General features: G+C 46.4%; 1 protein-coding gene across 5 annotated transcripts in view; it reads right to left on the bottom strand.

Moving 5' to 3' along the window:
- The window catches only part of BMAL1 (basic helix-loop-helix ARNT like 1), a 573,964-nt gene that overhangs the window by 239,040 nt on the left and 309,653 nt on the right, over window positions 1-25,271 (bottom strand). For all 5 annotated transcript variants that reach the window (XM_069223570.1, XM_069223574.1, XM_069223572.1 and 2 more), the window contains one exon: window positions 4,327-4,406. In XM_069223570.1, the coding sequence (XP_069079671.1) occupies window positions 4,327-4,406 (80 nt within the window). The remainder of the gene's footprint in view (window positions 1-4,326; window positions 4,407-25,271) is intronic.

Consider the following 25,271-nt stretch of genomic DNA (forward strand, 5'->3'; position numbering starts at 1 on the left):
TGCGGAAACTGTACTTATTCTTTGGTTTACCACAGTCAGTGCTTAATATGTGGGATAAGCACTAAACTGGTGAGCAACAGAGTTTGTGAGGGGCCACAGTGGTCTTGGGACCGAGGATGGGAATCCCACAGAGGTAGCATTGCTTGATTGTTCTCTTGTTTCCTCAAGGGCAACCCTAAGAAGGTTTGCCTGGATCCAGGTCTCGTATCTATATGGTTGGACACTGTTCTCATGGGACTTCACCACTCTAGTTAACAGAGTGTGTCCCATGTGAGGAGATGCGTCCTTGTTCCTCTCCTGCACCATGCTGGGTCCCAGGCGTTGAGATCTGTATGATTGTTTCTGGGGGTGCCAACTGAGGGTGGGCGTTTGACCTTCGGCAGTTTGGTTGTAGTTATTCAAGCTTGCCTGTTGCCACTGTTTAACAGAGGACTCCCAGGTTCATAGTTCCTGCTAAGACTGTTCCTTACTCTTTCTGCTGCCATTGAGGATTATTACCCCTCTGTGGCATCAGTGGCTGTCTGATTCTGGACTGAACCTTGGTGTCTGTCAGTTGAGCAGGAAGTGTGCATTCTAGAAAGAGCTTTGTTTTCCTGCCCCATATGTGATTTGTTGTGCATTTTTCTTAGACCTTTCTAATTTTTCCTGGACAGAACGGGAACAAAAAGTCCTTCATCTCGATTGTGCACTTTAATTTGGGCTTTCCGCTGTTTCTCCTAATGTCTGTTCTGGGCTTACTTCTGCCTGTGTTGCAACGTTTGGCGCTTCTTCTTGTTGGCTGCTTGTTGTTTCAGGGTTTTGAAGCCCCGGCAGCAGCTGCCTGCCATTTCTCCACTGTTAGGCTTCTTGTTTTAAGTTTACCACTATTGTCGACTTAATTGATGGCAATTCTTGTAGTTTGTCCAGGATTGGGCTGTAGTGGCAATGATGGGGATGGGTAGTTGGCTCCTTGTCAGCCTCCACACATGCATGTCCTTTTTTGATCAGTACATTTCATCTATCCAACTTATTGTCAATTGTCATGGTAGTGGTTGCCAAGCTTTGCAAGATTTGGATTTGAATGTCCAGTTTGTCTGTATTGAAAATTGTGGCATTTGTTATGGCTGTTAGAGTTTTGTTTAAGGAGTCCCATCCTGTCAGGAGCAGGTGTCCCTCGAGTCAATAATTCCATGATTTTGTGTTGTTTCAGATGCATACAGCATGTTTGTAGAGGGCTGGTTAACGCTTCTTCTTATGGGTGTGTGTTGGGCACCTCCTTCCCTGGAGTGCAGCTCTTCGTCTTTGACCGCCTCTAATTCCTCCTGTGTAAGAGAGGCCTCCCAGGGATGGCAGGGCTGTTTCTTCTTTGGGGTTGATACTTTTAATGCCAGATTATCTAAGCTTCCTTTCTGGCTTCCTTCTGTGCAATGTCCCTTATTTAAGAAGTGATCAGGGACTATGTGTCTGTTCTTTACCACTATAATTGGAGATAGCAGGATCACCTGCTTTTGTGGTTGGAAAGTGTACTCAGTGTTTTGCATTGGATTTCCACATGATGAACAGTGCTTGGTTCTGAAAGTTCCAGCACTGACTCTTGTGCTGCATTGCTTGGCGGAAAGTCTGCCTAAGAGTTGCCCAAGGTGATTGCACTGGATATGACCTTGGGACTGCTTCTCCACAGAGTGTTCTGTGACTGGTGATTTTCCCCAGTGTTGTAAAGTACTCAATGATGCCTTTAGATCCTCCCTTCTCCTTCTGGCTTTTCCCTTGTGACTGGTCCTGGGGCCCCAGGGAATACACCTTTGAAACCGTTACACCTGTGGTGCCACCTGTGTTGTGGGTTGGGGTCTCGCGGAGTACTTCACCTTCCCCACTTTTGCGCCCCCTAATGTTTGTTGGGGGCTCTCTTCTCATTAAATTCTGTACCCTATTATGTGTCAATTAAAGGACAGAGCTGTGGGTTCTCATGCTCTCCACACACTCTGCTTCGGTTCCCTCTTAGGTGCCGATGCCTATAGGTCACTCCTCCTACTTGGAGTGAAAGTGTGAAAATATGGCGGAAGGGTTGGAGTTTCCCCCAATTTAAAGTGCCCGGCTGCAGCTGTCTGCCAGTTGCAGGCCTTAACAAGGTGAACTGATGGTGAGCAGGTCTCTCCGGCTGCCCCACACGCCGAACCCAGACCTGGCTGGGCTGCTTCTGTGAGGTACCAGGGCGTGCACTCAGCGGCAGCCACCTACAGCTGCCGCACTCGCTTGGCAGATTGGTTGCTGCCCTTGCTGCACTGGTATCTGTAGCCTGTACAGCCTTGAGTCCTGGGATACTGCACCTGAGGCTCACCACACTGTAGTCCACGCCACAATCCACGGCAATCTGCAGCACCTCTCCCCCTCACCCCCAGGATGGCACTCTGGTTGCTGGGGCCGTGCTGTGGGAATGAGGGATGGGCGGCTCAGGCGGCAATCGGCTCAGGTGGCAAGTGGATCTGCCGGGCGGCAAGCAGTCACGGAATCGTGCCGCAGCTTCCTCCGCCTCTCTGCCCAGGCGGATCAGGCCCGGTAGCCAGGCCTGGCAGCAATCAGCAGCGCTCGGTGCGCAGTTTCCTCCTCCCGTCGGTCCGTCAGACGTCAAACACAACGGGCTTGTTCTCTCAGCTCTCAAGCTCTCTTGGTTTCCACAGTCTACATTTTTTTTTAGGCACAAAAGCACAAACAACGTCTTAAAGCGCTAAGGGCTTTTCAGTGCTACAGAGACACTTAGCTTGCTAACATTATTGACTGAAGGTTACATCTTTAGTGCATGGTTACAACATTTAGGAATTCAGAGAAAGAATGCCCACAGAAGTAAGAGATCCCAAAGGTAATGAATCCATACGCACTGCATTGTCAGTCAGCCATGAAAGACCATGTGTGCCAGGCAACATCAGTCGTTTCATCACAGAGAAGCCACTTTGCTATTTTGAAACCAAGCTATACCCAAACACACATGGGAACTCCTGCATAAAGCAATTTAAAAGCAAAAGAGGAGCTCAAGCTAAAAATAAAACCTGGAGAAAGTACAGCTAAAAAGGGGCTCATCATACGACAGGCAAATAATGATGTACATATACCCCAAAGTATAAGAGTAAAGTTGCACGGAAAGCATAGAAATTCATAGGTATCATGTGGAACTTGCAGGCTGCTTCAGAGACAGACATGCTGCATGAAGAGGGTCAACAACAGAAGAACCCTATTCAAGTAATGAACACGCTTGTTAGGGCTCAGTCCATAAGTTAGTTCTCGGGACACAATAGATAATGCCAACACAAAGGCACTCTAATATTGTATACTGGCTGTATGCACATGTGTTTTCTATATAGCACTTGTATTTTATATACTTTGTTTTTTTAAGAAAGCACTAAGAAAACAGAGTACAAAGGCATAATAACTTAATAGGCTTCACATTACTTTCTACGAGTACCTTACATTGAACAGGCTTTATGATATTGGAGTAGCAAATGGACTGTGGGTAGGAAATGATGGGAGGATTGAAAGCTCATCCACATACCATTGAGATAGTCACACGGCCTTCAGCAGCCACTACACAAGGTTCAGGAAGAGAAGTTTAAGAAAGAAAGCTCTTGCTGACTTATAGCCAACTGCATCGCAAACCAAGCAGTAGTTAGGTATCCTCGTGCCACTCGTTTCCCTCACCCAAAACAATTTATAAAGGGGATTCGTTAAAAAATAGTTAATTTCAGGTCAGAGGAAACATCAAAGCATCTCACAATTATACCAGTAAGACACACCTGGTTTCTTGAGCTATGTATGTCCTGAAGCCCACTTGAACGGAGGTTAGCGTAGAGTTCAAATTCAGTTGTTTGCCGTTGTCAAACAACTTTAGATAAAAATTCACCGTAGAAATGTCAAAATATTACTTTAGCAAATACTGAGGAAATGTAAACATTACTTTAGCAAATACTGAGAAAATACACATAAGTTCACTAAGGCCCTTATTAGGAGCTGCTCGTTAAATTTGGCCCAATGCTTAAACCGCTCTATCCGAGAATTATAGGATGCGTTAAATAACTCAATATTCGTTAAATTTCAAAAGGATAAACCTGCCCATGTTAACACCAAAAGCGGCATGTTTGCACCCAATAAATAATGACCCCCCCCTGATATTGTCATTTACCAGGGTGCGATAAATATAAATAGAAACTATACTTGTAACCAGGACCTGAGTCTGTTAGGTTGGATTCAGATTCCTTGAAATCTTTATAAAATAAATGATCTTTCCCCCACACCATCAATATTTTTTAAATGTTATTCTTATCTATTTAAAAATAACGACAGTACAACATTACATACCCTGAGAATAAGATGCTTTAACTCATCGTCTGAAAGAAAAGCTGGCTTATAGTTCGCTTCTGTGTATGGATTTGTGGCACCTAAACAAAAAACAAATATCAGTATATTTTGTAATACTCATATCAGATTAAATCGAGACTAAATCAAAATTAGAAACTAGCTTAAATGGACAGCGAATATCAAATTCATATTTATCCGTAGTACATTCGGGAGCCATAGTTGATGATATTGCTTAGTTCACTTGCTTTTTAACAATACCACGTTTTGTTTTTTAAGAACATTCACAATCCATAGCCTAATTACAAGTTTCCTATAAATCACCCCATTATCTCTCCTCCCACAGCAGTTACCAATACTGGTGTGGTAGAGGGTGGAGTTAACAAGGGTTTATAAGTGGGACCATGAAATGAGGGATCTCCAGAGGAATTGTTAATTCTGAGTCCCTGGGTAATTTCTCATTCTTCCACAGATTTTCACCAGGGGACTTCAGAGCCCTGGATTCAATTTACATTAAACCTTAGAATTTAGAGGGAGTCAGTAACTACTGTTATCACCTTCCCTCAACCCCATGGAATCTTTGAGGCAGTTATAGCCCTAGTAGTTTGTTACAAATCTGTTTTGGTATGGTATGTTTCTGGGTGTGGGTGGGTCCCAGAAATTGAGTTATTTGTAGACAGATTGGAGATATTGCTCATATTCATCCGAAAAGGTTCAGGAATCCCCACAAAAAGAGAGCCCAGGTTTTATAAACAGTCATTGTGAAATGTAATAATACACATGTGGGCAAAGTTACAAAAGAACAAGGTACTTAAACACATTGGGGGTCATTCAGACCTTGGCGGACGGCGGAGGCTGTCCGCCAAGGTACCGCCGACAAATGACCGCACCGCGGTCAAAAGACCGCGGCGGCCATTCAAACATTTCCGCTGGGCCGGCGGGCGCTCTCCAAAAGAGCGCCTGCTGGCCCAGCGGAAATGCCCCTGCAACGAGGACGCCGGCTCAGAATTGAGCCGGCGTAGTTGCAGGGGTGCGACGGGTGCAGTTGCACCCGTCGCGTATTTCAGTGTCTGCAAAGCAGACACTGAAATACTTTGTGGGGCCCTCTTACGGGGGCCCCTGCAGTGCCCATGCCATTGGCATGGGCACTGCAGGGGCCCCCAGGGGCCCAGCGGCACCCCCTACCGCCATCGTGTTCATGGCGGGTTTCCCGCCATGAACAGGATGGCGGTAGGGGGTGTCTGAATCCCCATGGCGGAGCGCGAGGATTCAATGGGGCAGCGGTAAACCGGCGGGAGACCGCCGGTTTACCCTTTCTGACCGCGGCTGAACCGCCGCGGTCAGAATGCCCTTGGGAGCACCGCCAGCCTGTTGGCGGTGCTCCCGTGGTCGGTGACCCTGGCGGTCACCGGCCGCCAGGGTCAGAATGACCCCCATTATCTAATACAGACAATATCTAGCTACAGATTCTTTACCTTTGAATTTCTCTGTAGGCATCAGACTGATCCTGGCAGGTCAGGTGGCATTGGTCAGCTCTGCATGGCTTTGTCGTCCACGCTGGAAGCTATGTCTGCTTCACCTATGTAGGCGCCACCTCAGAACAGTGACGTCAGTTACTTTGCACAACTGTTCACACCAGTAGCGTGGAGCCATGAAGTACTCAGACGCTGGTGACTACAGACTAGGGCCCTGAAGGGGACCATCCCTGACCCTAGAAATCTGTCCGCAGGGCGGGGAGGATGGGTGGGTCGGTAAGGAATCTGCAGCTAGATATTGGCTCTACCAGGTAATCCATTACCAAAGATAAGTAACTTGTTTATCTAGTAGAGGCATCTAGCCACAGATTCCTTGCCTTTGAATGGATACCCAAGTAATACCATCCCTGGTGGTGGGTTTGCACACAATTTTGAAATACGAAGTCCTGCATGACTGAACGGGTGAAATGCCTGTCCCTACAGACCTGACTGTGCAGGTGGTAGTGATTAGTAAATGTGTGCAGGAAAGCCCACGTTGCTGCCTGCCAGTTATCCACGACTGGTATCCACGTGGTGATATCCACGTGCTAACAGTGGTCACAGCTTTGGCTCTTGGTGGCATGAACCCGCAAGTCTTCAGGGGGCTGCTTTATCGCTAGTGTGTAGTAGATTTTTGATGCAGAGAATGAACATCAAGATATGGTCCGTTTCTGTACCGCCCAATCTATCTTCACTCCAACATACCCTGCGAAGAGTTGGTCATCCACCCAAACTCTTTCGTTCGATGAAGGTAGACCAATAACGCTCTTTTTGGGTCCAGACAATAGGGTCGCTTCTCTTCCTTAGAGGGATGTGGAGGAATGTAAAAGGTGGGCAAGGTGACAGATTTTCCCACATGAAATGGTGTTACCACTTTTGGCAGGAAAGAGGTCCTAGTATGAAGCACCAGTTTCCCTGGGTAAACTGACAAGATTGGAGGCTTGGAAGATCAAGCATGCACCTCCCTCACTCTCCGGGCAGATGTAATGGCCATGAGGAAGGCTGCTTTATTGGTGAGCAGGTGCAATAGACAATTGTGGAGAGGCTCAAAAGGAGCACACGAAGGTGAGGACCAAATTAGGTCCTACTGAGGCATAATAAAAGGAGAAGGGAGAACATTTGTAAAAGGCCCTTCAAAAATCTATGTACAACAGGGGACTTAAATAAAGAGGGTTGGTCCGGCAACTGCAAGAAGGCAGATAGAGCAAAGAGATAACCCTTCCGAGCACCCAAAGCAGAGCCCTGCTGAGCAAGAGTAAGGATAAAAAGCAAAACCTCACAGAGAGAAAAAGAAAGAGAACCAACAGACCTATCTGTGCAATATGATACAAATCTCTTCCACTGGAAGGTGTATACTGTTTTGGCAGAGGGCCACATTGCAGAGTTCGGGAGGAAGGTAGAAAGCTGCTAACTGCCCTCCCCAGCTACAGAAGATCCTCCCGAAGGGGAAACCTGATCAGAGGATCAACACTCATGTTCAGGAGCTCACGATACCAGACTCCTGTGCCCAGTCTGGAGCCACAAGGATGACTTGGGACCGGTCATTATTTATCTTTTTGTGAACTCTGGGCAGGAGTGTTATGGGCAGGTAAGGCGTACAGGATGCCGAAACTCCACTCTAGACGAAAAGCGTCCCTGAGCAAGAGCTGCCTTGGAAATTCCAGTGTGCAAAACTGCTGACATTGCGCGTTCTCTGTGGAGGCGAACAGATCTAACCAAGGCTCTCCCCACTGCTGAAAGAGAGCTTGTGCCACCTCCAGATGGAGATGCCACTTGTGATCCGCTAGGCATCGACCAGCCAAGTTAATCTGCTCTGGCATTCAGGGTGTCTGACGAATGTTGAACTAACAGGGATTTACCCTGCTGTTCCAGCCATGTCAAGAGGCACAGAGCCTCCTGACAGAGTCCACAACCCTAACCTGCCAGTTTGTTGTAGTACCACATGGCAGTAGTGGTATCCGTGAACAGCTGCACTAGCCTTCCCTTGATGGAGGGGAGAAAGGTTTTCAATGACAGTCAGATCGCACTAAAGCTCCAGCATGTTTACGTGGAGTCCGGATTCTGCAGGAAACCAGAGTCCTCTGATCTCTACCTCTCACAGATGGCTGCCCCATCCCAGGAGTGATGCATTTGTCACTACTGTCAGATCTGGTCTGGGAAGTGAGAGGGGTCTACCCCTGTTCCAGTCGCGGTCCATTGGCCACCACTGCAGGTCATTTGCAGTTCCCTCTGAGATATGGATCTTGTCGGAGAGATTCCCTTGATGCCCCGTCCATTGGAACTTCAGGTCTCACTGCACAGCCCGCACATGCCATCTGGCACGAGTCACTAGCAAAATGCAGGAGGCCATGAGGCTCAGCAGCCTCGCCAAAACTCAGGAAAGAGGCAGAAACATCTGCATCGTAGCTTCAATTTCCTGGACTTGCTGCTTGAGAGGATAAGCCTGAAACTGCACTGAGTCCAGAACAGCTCTGATGAAAGGGAGCATCTGAGAGTGAGTCAAGTGTGACTTTGGCATGTTTATAGTGAACCCTGGGGAATGCAGGAGGTCCGCCGTAGTCTGGAGATGGGAGAGGACAGCCTGGGGCAAGCCTGACTTCAGCAGCCAATCATCGAGATAGGGGAAGACTGACACCTCTGATCTACGCAGATAAGCTGCAAACACCACCATCATCTTAGTGAACACCCGAGAGGCGCTGGTAAGGCCGAAGAGCAGTATGGTAAATTGAGAGTGGCCATGGCCTACTGTAAACCTCAAGCAACATCTGTATCCAGGCAGGGCAGAGATGTGAAAACAGTCACCCTGCAAGTCCAATGCTACCATCCATTGTTCAGGATCCAGAGCAGACAAGACCTGACCCAATGTGAGCATTCTGAACTTCTCCTTTCTGAGGAAGAAGTTGGGGGTTCGGAAAGCTAGGACAGGGTGAAGTCCCTTGTCCTTGTTGGGGACCAGAACGTAGCGGGAGTAGCAACCACAGCCTACTTCTGGCACAGGAACCCTCTCTATGTCCCCCTTGGCCAAGAGAGCTGTGACTCCCTTGTGGAGCAGGGATAAATGATCCTCTGTCAAACCGTTGTAGCATGGAGGTATAGAGGAAGGAGTGGTTTTGAAGGGGAGGGAATAGTCCCTGCAAACAATTTGTAGAACCCACCTGTTCAATGTTATGGCTGCCAGTGGTGGAGGTGATGCTGATACTGCCACCAACCGGACACCCATGATCTAGAAGGGCGAGACTAGGAAGGCTTGGAGGCTGGAGCTGCTGGGGTGTTGGTGGTTGGAGCAGAACACTGGCTACTCGACCCATGGCATTGAGAGGAACCACGTCCCTTTCCATGCAGAGACTGGGAAGCTTGCGCGAACCAGTGGCTGGAATAGGGTTGGCATATTGGAAGCCACTTGCATTTCCACAAAAGGAGAGAAAGCAGACTGGGGATGATGCAGGAGTGTTGAGAGGCCTAAGGACTTGGCCATAGCCCTTGAGTCCTTAAAACACTCCAGCGCCGAGTATGGCTTGTAGTCCAAGAGACGACTGCTATCAAAGGGAATGTCCATGAAGGAAGCCTAGACATCTCCTAAAAAGCCAGGTGTCCTCAGGCAGGTGTGGCATCTGAGCACCATTGTCCTGGAAACCCCTCTGCCCAGCGAGTCGGTCTTGTCCAAACCACAGTGAATAGTGAACTTGGGTGCGTCTCTCCCATCCTTGACTGCTTTGGAGAGAATGGCCGAGGCCTCCTTAGAGACCTGTGGCAGCTCTTGTGCAACTGTGTCCCACAGTGTGTGGGAATAGTGGCCCATTGAACATGCAGTATTCACGGACCGCAATGCAAGGGTGGATGTAGAAAACTTCTTCTTACCAAAGCTATCCAGCCTCTTGAATTCCATGTCCAGGGTTGCGGCAGGGAACGCCCCTTGTGAAGTGGAAGCTTGGACCTCCAAGCTTTTCAGGGTACGGTGTTGGGTGAAGAAAGTCTGGTCCCCTGCAGCAGGGTAGTGGCGGGGGTGGACAATTGTCCTATTCACAGGAGCTCCCTTGCAGGGATTGGACCAGGTTTCCAGAAGGACGTCGGTGATGGCTTTAATCAAAGGGAACAAAGGTTCTGAAGAGGACGCTCCCGGTTACAGCACCTTCATCAAGGGGGTGGTCTTGACTGGCAATGAGGGCAACTCAAGATCTAGGACATCAGCCGCCCTCTTCACCACCATACGTAGTTTCCTCCTCCGTAGCCAGGGTAGAGGGAGAAAGCATGGTAGTATATGGGGATGTGTCCAGACCACTGACATCACCCAGTTCCTCACACTAGTCCATATCCTGCTCTTCTGACTGGTGTACTAAAGGGGCCAGTGACACTTTCCATTCTTCCCAGTGGCCTACCTCTTCAGAATAAGTCCAACATAGGACACAAGGGTCCTGTTGGGGCCAGAATTAGAGTCAGTCAACGCTGTTCAAGATCAGTGTCAGATTAGGGGATGATAAGGGGTCTGGCGATATCAGGGAACGTAACAGTGGCACCCCAGTGCCAGTCTGAATCAATGAGGGCCAATTGGAGCCGGTGCCATAGCCGCTGCTGCAGAACCAGAAGGGCCCCCACTCACCCTGCGGTCCCATGCTCTGGAGGGGTCTGCCCGCTCAAAAATAAGGTGCATGGCCTCATAAAATTCCTTAATTTGAGAGTGGGTCGCTCTGGATCCTGGAAATGTAGGGAGGATTGTAGTCAGCCCTGGCGTAGGCTCCGGAGAAACATGTCTCAAATGGCTATGTTCCTTTGTCACGTTGGCCTATGGACGAGGAGAAGCTAACAACTACGCCAGTCAGTACTGAAATGACCTTAGGTATTTTGGGGAACTCATCAACACCCTCCATACAATATCACTTTGACAGAAACCTGAGGAATGAGTTTGTCAGTGTTATGTGTTTTGGTCTCTACAATGTTTCTTTCTACCTCATAAAATGGTAATGAATCAACCTGTGACACTGTGTATTGAGCAAATAACTACTCATCCTGTTGCTGTCGTTTTTGGTTTAACTTCAATATTTCTCTAGTGTGGTTTAATAACCTTGCATTTGGCTGCCTTCTACATACTTGCCTATCCTCATAAGCATCTAGCCTCTGTCTTTTGTCCTGCAGCTCCTACATAGCAGTATTCACTGCCCCATTAATTAAACTCTCCAATTCATCCTCCCCAGCCTGCTCTGTTTGCTTTCTATACACACTTGGGAGACTCCATGGCTACAACAATGTAACCAGGCTAGAGCTCTGGCTTTGGTTATGTAGAGGCTCTTGGCAATGAACTCTCATCTTGTGAGATGAGTTGTTGCCAAAACCCCTTTTGAGGCTTGCCTGATTGAGCAAGTAAATGTGCTGTGCGCATTCTGCGGGACTGAGAATGCCCATTAAACATGGTAGTTGAATTGCCCAGTCCAATATGCCTTATGCCTTTCCCTCCTCCCTGTCCTAGCCTCACAAATGAGCGGGGAGAGTGCCTTACAGCAATTACCTTTAGATGCTGCCTGACCAGCACAGCCACACTTTACTGTGAGTCTGTTATTACATTACAAATGTACATATTCTTACGACAAAAGTGCAAGAGTAATCCTGGCATGAGAAAACCTGGAATGTCGCCACGCAGGAGGAGGAGTTCTTTATGCGGTTTGTAAACATAGTAGAAGGACTACAAATATAAAAGTAAATTTGCTTGTGAATGGGGGATGTTTGTGGTATCACCTTGATGCATAATGACTTGGACAGGAGCACGCACTGTCAAGGGAGTAATCATTTAGCCGCAAATAGATTTCTTGATACAGCTACCCATTTCTCAACTCTCTGATCAAGGAATCAAAGATAAAAAAAAAATGCTCCTTGTACCCTTTATTGCCCAATGTAGAGTTACAAATTGAGTGGCGTGGGCACTGATAACAATTTGGGCGTGTAGTATGATTATTAGCCTGGCTACACCTAACACTGATGCTCTTTATTCAACTCTTTACATCACCCAGGGACCAAACTACAATTCAGGCCTCTATGGGTGTGGTTCTATGAACTTCCCTTCTTCATTGAGGGGGGCTAACCAAACACCTGTGATACTATATTCCAACCTTACCATAAACCAAAACAAATAACTTAATTATGTGTTCAGCGGAGCAGGGGAAAAGGGACAAATCAAACCAAAATGGAAACACCAATATAGGCATTGACACAAGTTAATTGCAACAGCAGTTCAGGTCTTCTGCTGCTCCAGCCGGGTGGCAGTCATCACTCAGACACAAAACCCTTGTATTGGTTTGCGGGCCATGTTTGGACCTCAAAAAGTATCTGTCAGAGCTGGAGTACTGGGTCTTGGGCTGTGACAAGTGGTCAGTGTCTTGCAGGTAAATGAGGCGAGGGCTATCCCCTGGAAGTGTAAACAAGCCTGTCCCCCCATGAGTTGCTGGAATTTTGCTGTTGGTGGCCCAGGGGAAGCGGTTATTCAGCCACATCATTGGGTTAATCATTTTTCCGGAGACCGACAGAGTTCTGAAATGCTTGGGCTTCCTCTAAGGTGTTCGATATATTTAAAAATGTGGGACATTCCTGGTGACCATTTCAGTTCCTCACCGTGCCGTGTCATAGTCCCTTTTACGCTTTTAATCACCCACTGATGAGGTTTGATGGGAGTCAGAATGCTTCTCCTGGGTGGCCGTATTTCACGAACACTTGCTCTCTGCATCGTATGTCCTGATGCTTTGCTTGCTTTTTGTGACTGGCATAGCTGTCACTGGGTGTCCGAGTGGTTTTGAGTACCTAAGGGCTCCACCCAGGTCAGATGGTCAGTAATTGCTTGTCCTAAGCACAGCTGACTTGGTGAGACTCCTGTGGTGATATAGGGAGTTACCTGGTATTCTTGCAGGAAAGTATAGATGGCATTTTTGACACCTTTGTTTCTACAATGCGGGTGACTTTGGTTATTGTTCACACAAATCTCTCAACCTAGCTGTTGGCATGGGATCACTGTGGCATGACCACCTATGCTTAGAACTTTAGATACTCTGCCCACTATCATCCATTGAATGGTAGACCGTTATCAGTTCTCACCTCGCCTATGAGGTCGTATGTCACCTTTATTTTTTCAAATTTCAGTATGATTTCCGTTGCAGAGGTGAACGCTGCTGTCTCTATTTCAGAGTATTTAGAGAAGTTGTCACTGACTATCAGTGTGTGAGTGCCATCAGGGAGGCTTTGGAAGTCGGTGCTGGCTCACTGCCACTGGGCAGTGTGTCCATTCCCTGTGATGACAGGGGCGGAGTATCAGGACCACCGGCGGACTGGCATGGTGTGGAGTTTTGGACTGCCATCTCTTTCAGATGGTCTAAACCAGAGAACCAGATTTTCCTTCATGGTCGGCTTTTAGTTTTAATTACCCATTGATGGGTTTCATGGACCAGTTGGATTGCTTGGTGCCTGAGACTATTTGGAAAGACTAGTCCAATTTCCCGCATGACGCTCTTTCCGTACATAAGAGATTGGAGGGCTAGCCGAGCCTCTTCAGTCCGGTGAGCAAAATGGTCCATGCGGTTTGAACTGCGGTTATAGCAAGCTGGAGGCAATCATCTTGGTTAGGTCCTTCGGTGACGTCTGCAACAGACATCGAGTGTCAGGCTTGCTTTAGCACCAACCTTACATATGCTGCAGTATCGTGAGCTGCTTGTTCCTTCCCAGGAGTGGTAGGCTGAGCATGCTGTGAGAGAAAATCCACTGGATTTCAAGAGCCAGGCTGCTATTCAATGGTGAATTTGAACTCCTGAACCTGCAGAATCCACTTTTTATACAGAGTGGTGGTTTGAACGCCGATCATTTGAAATGTGGGATAAGTGGTTTGTAGACTGGGTGGACTTTAAATGGATACCTGTTTAGATAGCTGTGGATGTGTCGGCATCCACAGTGTACCGCAATGACTTCTTAATCTCTGCTCGTGAAGGCTATGGGAGCCCTTTCCCCACACTTTTGACATTGTGACAGGATGGCATCCAGGCCTTAGGGGCTAGCATTGACCACTAGCTCAGAATCCTTTTGGGGTTCAAAGGATGTGAGGTGTGTCTCTGCATAGTGTGCCTGTTTCGTGGCCTGGAAAGGTTGCTCTTGTTTGCTTCCCCAATTTCAGAGTGGACATTTTTTGTGTGTTTCCTCAGAGACACAGTGAGGTCAGCCAGGTTTTGGATAAAGCATCTACAATATGTGACCATTCTGAGGAAACTCCTGACACCCGATTTTGAGGTTGGTGTGGGGGCATTCTGAATGTCTTACTTTTCCAGGGTCGGGTGCGACTGAGGCCAACAAGAACTGGTAGCTGAAGAAACTGATGCTCTGTTTAAGGAATTCACATTTCTCTCTGTGGAGTGTTAGACCATGATCTTTCAGACATTCAAAAACTTACCAGCAGGTGAGATGTTTTTTTCTAGAGTTGGGGCGTGGACGAAAATGGCATCACAGACTACTAGCACCCCTGGTAGCTCCTTCAGGACTTCTCTGATATTTTGGAAAAAATCAGCAGCACTGGAGATGCCGAAGTTTAACCTCTTGCCCCCACAACTCAGTCCCACATGAGTTAAGAAGGTGGTTATTGGGCGGGAGTAAGGGTGCAGCAGTATTTGGTGATACTCTGACCCTAGATCCAGTTTTGAAAACCACTTGGATACTGAGAGCTCACTTACAATGTAATCCATCATGGGCATCAGGTGACACGCTCTCTTGATGACAAGATCTGGCAGCCTCATATCCTCGCAAATCCTTACAGCACCAGGTTATTTTAGTTTTCTTGCTACCACGATGGGTGAGACGAAAGGGGTAGGTTTAGCTACCTTCATAAGATCTAGACATCCTACAGGTGTCTCAGTTCTTGTTCTAACTTAGGTCGCATGTGAATGGCACAGTGCAAATTAATTTTATTGATTTGTTTACATGGAGGTGCTCCGTTCTTCCTTTTAGGCACCTGATGACGTGGAACAATTCTTGTATCAGCTCTTTGATCCTGGTGGCATGTATGCTTACAGCAAACTGGACAAAGCAAAGATCTCGGGCCATCTGACAACCTAAGAGGAAGTCTTATCCCTCTTTTTAGACATAGATTTTTCCACGTATGGAGTTGTCGTGCTGGCGTATGCCTGTGCGCAGTACGCCAGCTAGTGGCAGGGGGGCGCTATTTCTGGAAGCATAGATTTTCAATTTTGTTGGGTGCAATTCGGGGGTTGTAGGTTAAGCCTGGTGCAATGCTGCGGCCATATGGTTAGCTGAGGCCCACATGTCAATGAGGTCTGTAATGCGTTGCCCCTGTAGCTGGAATTGACATTTTGGGACGGAGCAAGTTTTCATTTGACTGCTTGGATGACATGGATTGCTTCACCCAGTTCATCATCATCCATGTTACTTTTGTCCTGGGCCTGCAGAGGTTTCTGTCACAGTTGTGATGGCATAAAATACGATGACCGCACTTGGCAGGTCGCTGGGCAGTAGCACTAGGTGCTGCAGAACCAGGTGACATAGGGAGTGGGGCAATGTGTTCCCCCTGTGAGGGGCGGCATGCAGATACTTGCGCCTTGGTGAGGAACGTGGTGAAGCCGGAGAGGCCCACATGGTAGAACCGGTCACTTTGGAAGCGGGTGTTCTAGGCAACTGGGTCTGACTATTGTGGTGGGCCTGCTCACGCTGGCAGCAAACAGGGGTGGAGGTAGTAGGGCATATCTCTGTTTGCTGGGTCATCTCGGGTGCGCCAGTTGTGACTTGCAGCTTGTGTGTTCCCTCTGAACTGCACAGCAGGCTGTCAGGCTTCCAGTGTGGCTAGCGGGGCAGTCAGTGGCCTGCTTCCTTGCTCTGAGTCCTCCTGCAGAACCTTGCAGGTCAGCTGCAGGAGCGTGCGGCGGCATCTGAGGGGCAGCAGGAGGTGGTGAAGCGGGTCACAGCTCAAACGCCTCTTCGCTAGTGTAGAGCTGCTAATTGGGCAGTAGGAGCACCAATAATACTCTGGACATTAAGTGAGATTACTAGCCTAACCACACCTAGCCCAGCTGCTCCTTATTCTACTCTTTATGTTACCCGTGTGCCAAACTACAGTCAAGCCTCTATTTGTGTGGTTCTGTAAAAACCCCTTCTTTGTGGTTCGCAGGTGAGCTAATCCAGCACCCCAGATACTACACCCAAGTGCCTCCTTTATAAAAATACTTGTTTTGGTAAATCATTTTTTTATAGACCATAATCCTGAAAAACACTATAGCATAAACAAAGTATGCAGATGTGCAGAATATGATATTCAGCCCATTACCATATTGTCACAATTTTTAAAATTGTTCTAATCATGTAGAATTATTTTTATAAGAAAATTCTATTGCTTGTTTTGACAAAAATACAAATAATGCACATCAATTGCAGGTCCCGACAGAGGACACTCAACTAATAACATATAAATGCCAGTGCACAGTTGTTCGCCTTCATCCCCCCTCATCACAATCCCTATCTAGTCCATAGTATGCCCACCATTTTTCCCATACCATAGAATGTTTTTGGGCACCCTTGTACTATGTAAATAGGTTTCTCCATCTGTGCGCATTGATCCATTCCCACCCTCTCAGTGGGGGGGGGGCTTCTTCCAGTACTTTCTTATGTCTCTATACGCTAATAGCATTCCTATTTCCACTAGGATCCATTTGCCCTTGGGGCCTCCCAAATCATCTAGCATTCCTAGTAAAGTTACTTTAGGAGAGGCCTCAATCTGTTGTCTCAATACCTCCAAATGTATCCGGAAGATTGCAAGCTAGTATCGTTAAACAGCTGAATAGAAGGCTATTGCACACCGTCTGAAAGAAATCTCCCATGTCACATCGACATCTAGTGCAGGTGGGGTCAGTGAGTCTAATCGCCTTCCACAGCTGTCTAGGTGTAAAGTATGTACAGTGTTAGTAATTCACTTAGATGAGGCGTAATCTAGCTGATATTGTCAAGCTGCGTGGTGCCATACATGTTCCTCTTCAATCTGCATCCGAGAGAGGACCCAAACAGCCCTCCCATCGATTTCCCAGATCTGAAAAGCTAAAAGGTGAGTGGCTGGCCAGGGCTATGTACATCTGTGAGATGCCCCCTATCTAGTGAGCCCTGTAGTATTAATGCCTCTGGGGGGTTGTAGCCTGGTGGCATAAGGGTCTCTCTGTGGCCCACTAGGGTATGTCTCAACTGTAGGTAGCCGTAGAATTGGGATTTGTGGGGAGAGAATTCAGTTTGAAGGGTAAGAAAGGACTATGTGTGTGTTAGCCCTCCCACACATAGCCCAGTTTTGACACACCTGTTCTGTCCCAGCCCTTGAAACCTTTCAGCTGTGACATCCAGTTCAGCTATCTGCCAGTCCAAAGAGGGGTTTCTATTGTCACCCTGCGGCACCATACCTTCCAGTGTAGTGCTGCCCTCTGGGCCTGGAGCACCACCCTGTTTGTTTCTGAAAGGGCTTGAGGTAACAGCTTCCCGTGAATGCTTGTGAGGTTATCAAGACTGATCAGCAAGATCTCCATTCTAAAGGCGGACATCCCCACCCCATACGCACCTCCTGTGCATCCAGTCGTTCACACCCAAGGTGTGCGTGGCCCAGTAGTGGAGGTGGATGCTTTGCCATTGCCAGGCCTCTTTCGCATGTTGATCTCACACATTTGTTGTCAAAAGTGATTCTGGGAGTCTTTCTGACCCATATAAACTTGCATGCTTTAATAGTGATGGCATCAAACCAGTGGATTGGGATGGAGAAGGGAAATTTTGCAGGGTGTGTAACAGGCACAGAAGGACCATCATTGTATATATAGATTCCCTCTCCCCAATAGGTTCAGTGGCAGTTCAGTCCATCTATCCAGATCCTTCTGAACTGCATTGGCTAGGGGTCTAAAATCAAGGCTCCAGGCCAGGCCAGGTATCGAAACTCAGGCATTTGATGAGGAGGCCCAGACTCCAGATTTCGTCTCCTCAATTTATACCAGTTCACTTTTAAACCTGATGTGGTCTTCGACAGATGGGCCATTAATAGGAGAACATTGTCTGTGTACAGTGCTATACTATACTCTAGGGCCATTCCCCAGGCACAACCCTAGACCTGGGTGTTGCATCTTATCAGGATACTTATTCATAATTGCATTTATTTTGATATATGAGCGGATTAATTACTTGGTATAATTTATAATTCTTATGCACTTTATAAATTATCATTTAGGGCATTAGGTAAATCAAAAATTGTGTTGACCAAAAGTACAGTAGTACTTTCTAAAGTGATTTATTTCGGTTTTGGAATTAATGCATAAAATTCCAATCTGATAGAGAAAAGTGACAGACTCCATTTGCAAGATTTTTCTTGACTACCCCTGCATGCCAGTAGGTGGCGCTGGTTGGCTCCATGCGGCATCATTGCCGTCATCTGCACCGAAAGTGACGTCTGCTTCACTTATATAGGCGCCACCTCAGCGCGCTGATGCCAGCCAACTCACAGATCTGGAAAGGGCTACCCTTCCGTCACTTTTTGACAGAATATTTTTTATGTTTTGTCGACTCTTTTTGAGGTTTTTCTACCTCCTGGTGTCTTATGTCCTTGAGGAAAACAGGTTTTAAGCCCTGTAGCACCTATCACTACACCATGTCTGTGACGGAGCACACCTCGTGTGCCTCTGATGCCTGGAGCGCAACCATGACTCCATGTCATGCTCCAACTGCCAGGTCATGGCGCCAAATGCTTTGAGGAAACAGTTACTGAAGCTGCTAGTGGGCTGACTGGCAACTCCCTGACGAGCTAATCCTTGGAGGTCCTGATCAAGGGAAAAGTCTTAGGATTGTTCCAGGAGTCCCAAGTCCTCTTCCTCCCACTCAGTCATCAGGACATTTAAGTAAGAGGCACAAGAAACACAAGAAGCTGAAGCTCACTTTGACTTTTCCTCGTCGAAAAAGCATCCCCACTGGATATAGTAGAAAGGAAGGTGGAAGCATCATTTAAGAGGGTATATCCATTCCATTAAAAACTAGTACCCATGCAGCATACTCATCATAAGTTTACTGAACGACTTTGAAACCTAATTTGATTGCCTACAGGAGGGTCATGGTCCCACTGAGATCCTGGGTAAAATAGCACAATTCCTATCGGACATTACATTTGACTAATTATAGGCATCAGCCACAGCAGCAGGAGCCTTTACAGTAGGGAGAAGGCTATTGTGGCTCTAACTGTGAAAGATAGTCCAGAACCAAAGAGCAATGATTCATTGTGTTTTGTTCTTAGGTCCTAAGCAGTTTGGCACTCAACTGAACGATGTGGTTCAAACGTCTGCAGGAAAATTAGCTCTCCCTTTAGAGCACCAATGGAGAAGAAAAGGTTTCTGCAGAAGAAACCTACACAAAATCTGGAGTATTTGAAACATCCCTTTCACAGTAAAGCTCAAGGCCAAGGAACTGCACTGTTTGATGAATCCTGGTCACAGCAGAATGTCACTTCACAAAATCCCAAGTCCAGACTATATGGTAGCGGTAGTAGTTGGATCAATAGCCACCTTCTATACACAATGGAAGATGCCGATAAAAGACAACTGAGTTTTGCAAATGATAGAAAACAGATAAATTACAGACTTCGTAAGCATGCCTCTGGTACATAGATTTGTCATGACTCCTGTACCCCATATGGAAATGAAAAGACATGTAATGCCGAAAGGGGTTTAAAGCCTACAGCAAAAAGGAGCAATCATGTCGGTTCCAACCTCGGAGAGAGTGTGTGGGTACTAAATCCTCTTTTTGGTTCCAAAACCAGAAAAGAAAAATCAGGATTAGTGTGAGACTTGTAAACATTGAACAGGTGTGTATGCTACACGACAATCAGGATGCTAACTTTACAGTACATGATACCATTGTTGTCGAAGGAGAATTTCTGGCAACACTCAATTTGCAAGATGCCTTTTTTCATATGCCAGTGCATCCAGACATTCAGAACTACTTCAGGTTTGCAGTGGGGGGCGAGGCAGGGGGACAGACCATTACCAGCACAAAGGTCTACCATTCAGCAGCTCATCTTTGTTGAGAATATTTATGATTGTATTTGCGCCAGTAATGGCACACTTGCATTTCCCAAAATATTCAGATTTTTCCATTCCTAGGTGATTGGCTAATTTTGGATTGTTCTTATTTAGATGTGCAAGGCAGCGGGGACCCATAAGTGTCACAATGCAATCTCTGGGTCTGATTGTGAAACACCAGAAATATAGTATTGAACCCACAATTATAAAAAACGTTATAGAAGCCTTCCTGGAGATGGAACTGGGGCAAGCGTTCCTGGCAGTCAAGAATAAAGAATCTACAGACTTGCTTGCTGTTTCTCAAGCTTGGGCAAGAGCTTAGCTCAGAGCTCAAGGGCTGATGTCCCAAACCATGAAGACATTTCCTTAAACACAATATCACCTAAAGCCCCTCATATATCCATCGGCTCAAGCACTAGTCTCTAGTGATTGAGAATTATCCATGACCACAGATATGAACAGACACTAAAGCCAGTAGTGGTTAAAACTGATGCATAAAATGAAAAGAATGCTTTTCATTTTTCTAATCCCATCGTCATAACAGATGAGAACACATGGAGTTTGTGTGAAACCCTGGAGAAGGAAGTCAGTGGAAAAGGTTCAAGTATGGAGGTGATCCACTTCTCAAATTAGAAAGAACTAAGAGCGTGTTGAATGCTGACCATGAGGTTCTCTCAGCTTGTCCATCACAAAGTGATTCTAGTCAGCTGTTTTGACAGCTCCGATTCAACTCTCCTCTTCATTTTCCAGAGCTGCCCTGGAGGTAACTGCCGAAATTACTTCCCATGGCGAGAAAACCGAGAGGCTTGACTTGCAAAACCTATTGTGTTTTGGGGCTTGCACTAGATATTCAATTAGCTAGGAATTTGTCAACTCTACATCACATTTTAAACGCTGGTTGCATTTTAAGAATTGATGTAAAACCAAAGAATTATAATATAAAATGTGATCAGTTTCAGATCTCAGATTTTTTTAAGATCTGGGTTTTGGGTTTAGACCCATCTAGTTTATAAGAAAAAATTTGCAGTGATTAGAGCCTTCTTTTTTTTTTTTTTAATTCGAGCCCCAGTAGCAGGGTACCTGCCGGTGGTCTTGAAAGGTTGTCAGGAATCAACTTTTGAGTTACTGGAAACAGTGCATATTGCATGGGTATCATCTAAGGCATTTTTGGTAAACAATAACGCCGGCTAGGAGATTAGGAAAAATTGGCTCATTAGTAATAAACTACCGAGTACTTAAAAATCCTGCCAGAGTGGACAGTGCCTAGAGCAGATCCTAAGGGTTAACAAAATGTTCACAAAAATATTTATCACAAGAGATAATCTTACCAGTTGCTACTGATGAATCAGCTAGTACAAATAGTCAGCCTAGCAAGAAACAGGCAGCAGCATTGTTTTCTGCTCGTAATCGAGCCGGCGGCAATGGTGTCACCTGCAGGATGCACCAGCACCCTCGCAGTGTACACTGTCTGCAAAGCAGACAGTGAATATTGCAAGGGTGTTGCGCAGGGGAACCTCTGCACTGCCCAATCCAAGTGCATGGGCAGTGCAGAGCCCCTCCTGTAGCCCTCTGCACCTGTTTTCTGCCAGCCTTTTCATGACGTTGAAACCGCCATGAAAAGGCTGGCGAAGAACGAGGTCGTAATCCGCAGGGCAGGGCTGCATGCAGCACTGCCTTGGTGTATTACAAACTCCATCTGCCGTCAACCCCTTAGGATCACCGAACCCGGGGGATACAGTGGAACCCTGGTGGTCTGACCGCCAGGGTCTTTATGTAGCAGTTTTACCACCATATGTGTTTAACAGGTGGAATCTTCAAGGGGATGCTGCGCTCAAAGCTCTAAGACTCATTTTTTCTCTGATATTTGTTGTGCACTATATACACCCCCCGACCAGGACAAACTTCACAAGGCATCAAACCAGGTACGAGCTTTGACTTATAACTCACAATATCCGGGAAAACTACTACCAACAAACATGCGTGTCCCTATTTCGAATAGGGTGAGCACCTGACTCTAGGTCATTATGGGCATTGGCCCACCAGGTCATTATGATCATTATGGGCACTGTTTCAAGTCCTGGACCTTTGTGTGATAATCTAATGCTTTCTGGGTGAAGTAGGCGTGTTATCTTCCACTGAACTCATTGGAGTAAGACACCTGAAAACAATGGTTTGAAGATGAAAGGTTCAGGACTGGTGACAGCATCCAAAATGACCAGCAGTGAGGTGGTCAACCTAAATTGGAATGAGAAGCTATGAATGAGATGGTGTAATAAGCACTGAAGCACCTCATATTTTCTTCCTAATATTTGTTAGCCACTATCGCTTTGAAGTTCATGGCTTCACCATGTTCTTATTAAATTGCTGTAAACACCTGAAGCCGTCTGGCGATTATGAGGAGACTACATAATCCCTTTCTGATAACACTTACGCTAATTGCTCTATCAGACCCATTGACTTTAAAAGAGGCTAGGCGACATGCTAAACCTTGAAACTCTCTATTTTGCTTTCCCAGTAGTTAGGAGGCCCATTAATGTCGAAGGATACTGTATTAGCCCCAACCATATGAAATCACACCATGTATGTCCTAGTGTTGTCACATATGGTTGGAGCCACGCAGCACCACAGCAACACCCTTCCTTGGAGGCAGTCGAGGAGACACCGCCAAGCCAGCGGGCTCCCGACCGCTGCGTTATGGCATCCCCGAGGGGCTGGTGGGGACGGCAGCGCAGTCAATGCAGCCAACATTGGCTCCGGCTGCACAAGCCTACCAACACCAATGCCTGCTGCACTGACTGCACAGCCAGTAAGTCGGAAGCACTGTTGCTATGCACCATGTTGTGCATGGCAGTGTCTGTTGCGATGATGCAGGGAGGGGGGCCAGGGCAATACCAACAACATTGGCAATGGTCATCCTGGGGCTCCCCTGTCGACCCTTCCCTGCCTTTCCAACGACCTTTTCATGGCAGAGTGTCAGCCATGAAAAGGTCGGTAGAAAGGCAGGTTTGAATATGGACGGTAGTGCAACTGCCAGAACTGCCTCCATTTTCCCCAGCTCTCCCGACTACCTCTGCCGTGGTGAGGCAGGAGTTGGCGGTGGTCCTGAGGCGGTCTGACTGCCACCATCCAAACTGGGTGGTCGGACTGCCAAGTATGTGGTGCTTGCGCCGCCAAAGTTGGTAGGAAGGTCTTAGGACTGCCGTACTCGTAATCGGCCCCTAAGTATCCACGGCCTAAGCCATCAACCAACCCCAAGGTTTGACAGTCTGCTCCTAGAAATTGAATAGCTCTGCTGCTGAGAAGCATTCATCAGTTTAGTGTCATTTGATATTAAAAATAAAAAAAGAGTTTATCGACCAAAATGCACTATTTTGTTCTAATTGAACGAGAATCTTCTCTGACATCTTGGAATTCTGAACCTGTAATTCTGGGTATCTTGCAGTCCACAATACATCTCTGAAAAAGCAGTAAGTAGGTTTAATGAAACATGTAGAACGCGACTCTGCACTTTTCATACAGTCTGGTCTGTGACAATGTAGCCAGAAACCGCTGTACCCAAAATGCATTTTACGTAGAACAGAATTTCTAAAGACTTCAGCAGTCAGGCTGAGGGATCACCAAATTGGATCAAGGTTTGGAAGTTTAAGCTCAAGATCCTGCATACAGGCTAACAGCCCAGGTTTGTAAAATGTTCAGATGGAGAAGTGTATCACGAACAGTGCTTGCCAGAGAGACAGAGCTGGGCCAAATTTTTGGGATAGCCACTAACTAGGTACATTCCCCCCATTACGATTATTTCTGTGAAAAATATATCTTACGTGGATAAGAATCTGACATAGCTCTGTCCCAGGTGGGCCAACGTTGGACACTCCGAGTTTAGAACAAGGGTTTGGTCGGCAAACATGTTGAGCTTGGGGGGTGAGGAGGGCTTAGGAGCCACGAAAGGGAACTCTTCCTCAAGAACTGTGTAGAGTTGTAAATGCATGTAACTACTTTTCAGCAGGAGTGATGGTGAAACTCTGTAAGAGATTAAAAAATACCTCGAAAGAAAGGTGAGCTACTATTGTGTTCCTGGCCTTTCTATTTGGAACAAGACCACACTAGATGTACTTGTTAACATTTATCAACTTTTAATATTCCTTTTTCTATGGCCACATGTGGGATGTTTAGTAGCAACAGTACTAAGATTTCATATGTGTAATGGTCAATATACATATGCAGGGAAAAGCATGCTTATGCCTGTTTGAGCCATAACAACAGACATTTATGTCTATCAGCCTTATCTTAGAAAACTACGTAATTTAGGGCTCACTCACAAACGCAATATTTGGTTGTCAGCTACACAGCATCCTTCTCCATGCCAACCTTTCAGCGCTTATTCATGTGTACACAGGTTGTTATCATTTCTTTTTTAAGGCATATTCTGAGTGCATTACACCATATTGTGCAAACAGAGTATTTCGCCTACCTCCTACTGCATCTAGACATAGAAAAATCAGATTCTATGTGTTTCTTTTGAACTTCGTTTGTTCCAGTCTTGCCTGAGCAGAGTCTATTATTAAACGAAAAAAATGTACATGGCTTTTGATGGGTGTCATCCTCTACTTGTGAGCTAAAGGATAGGTATAATTATTGTGCCATTATTCTTCTGTCTTGTAGCAAAGTCACTCAGCTTGAGAAACGGAAGAGGATGATTGGGAATTTCTGACCGAGATCTTAAAAAACCTTCAATACACTTCATGGCTGCGAAGAACCAACTTGACCTCTATAGACAATTACCTAGAGTAATTACAATAATATATTCCTTCATAACACCAAAGTGAATGGCACTATATACACACAATTCTTTAGCTACCCTTATACAATCTATTGCACTTTCAATGCAAGGTCCTTGCACTGACCTCAGTTCAATTTAGATGACCTCTCTGCTGCTCGTGGATCACCCCTGGAAGGAGAGGGGGATACATGAATAAGCGAGAACAGGTCCTAAATATCTGAAGTAGCTCCTTCCTTCGAGAGAAGCAGTTTCAATAAGTTACAAGCATGGAAGAAATACAATTCCCACCAGGAGCATGTTCTTGAAGCTTGGTTTTATCTCCAAATGTCATTTAAAACACAACAACAAACTGAGATGCAGTTTTGTATCCTGTTAAAAGCTTCCATAACGCTGACAGGACTGCAGGAACACTAGAACACACAGCAAGTTAACTCAAACATAACAGAAAGTAATGGCTAGGCACCCCCAACAACAAAAGGCATTATTTTAAATCTTTAAATAGTTAAACCCACCTGGTCAATGCATTCTGTTCCCTTATGCGACATCACAGACAAGGTACAACGTAGCGCGATCTTACAATGTGATTCTCACTGCATATATATT

Source organism: Pleurodeles waltl, chromosome 3_1 (assembly GCF_031143425.1).
Source record: "Pleurodeles waltl isolate 20211129_DDA chromosome 3_1, aPleWal1.hap1.20221129, whole genome shotgun sequence".
Classification (NCBI taxonomy): Eukaryota; Metazoa; Chordata; class Amphibia; order Caudata; family Salamandridae; genus Pleurodeles; species Pleurodeles waltl.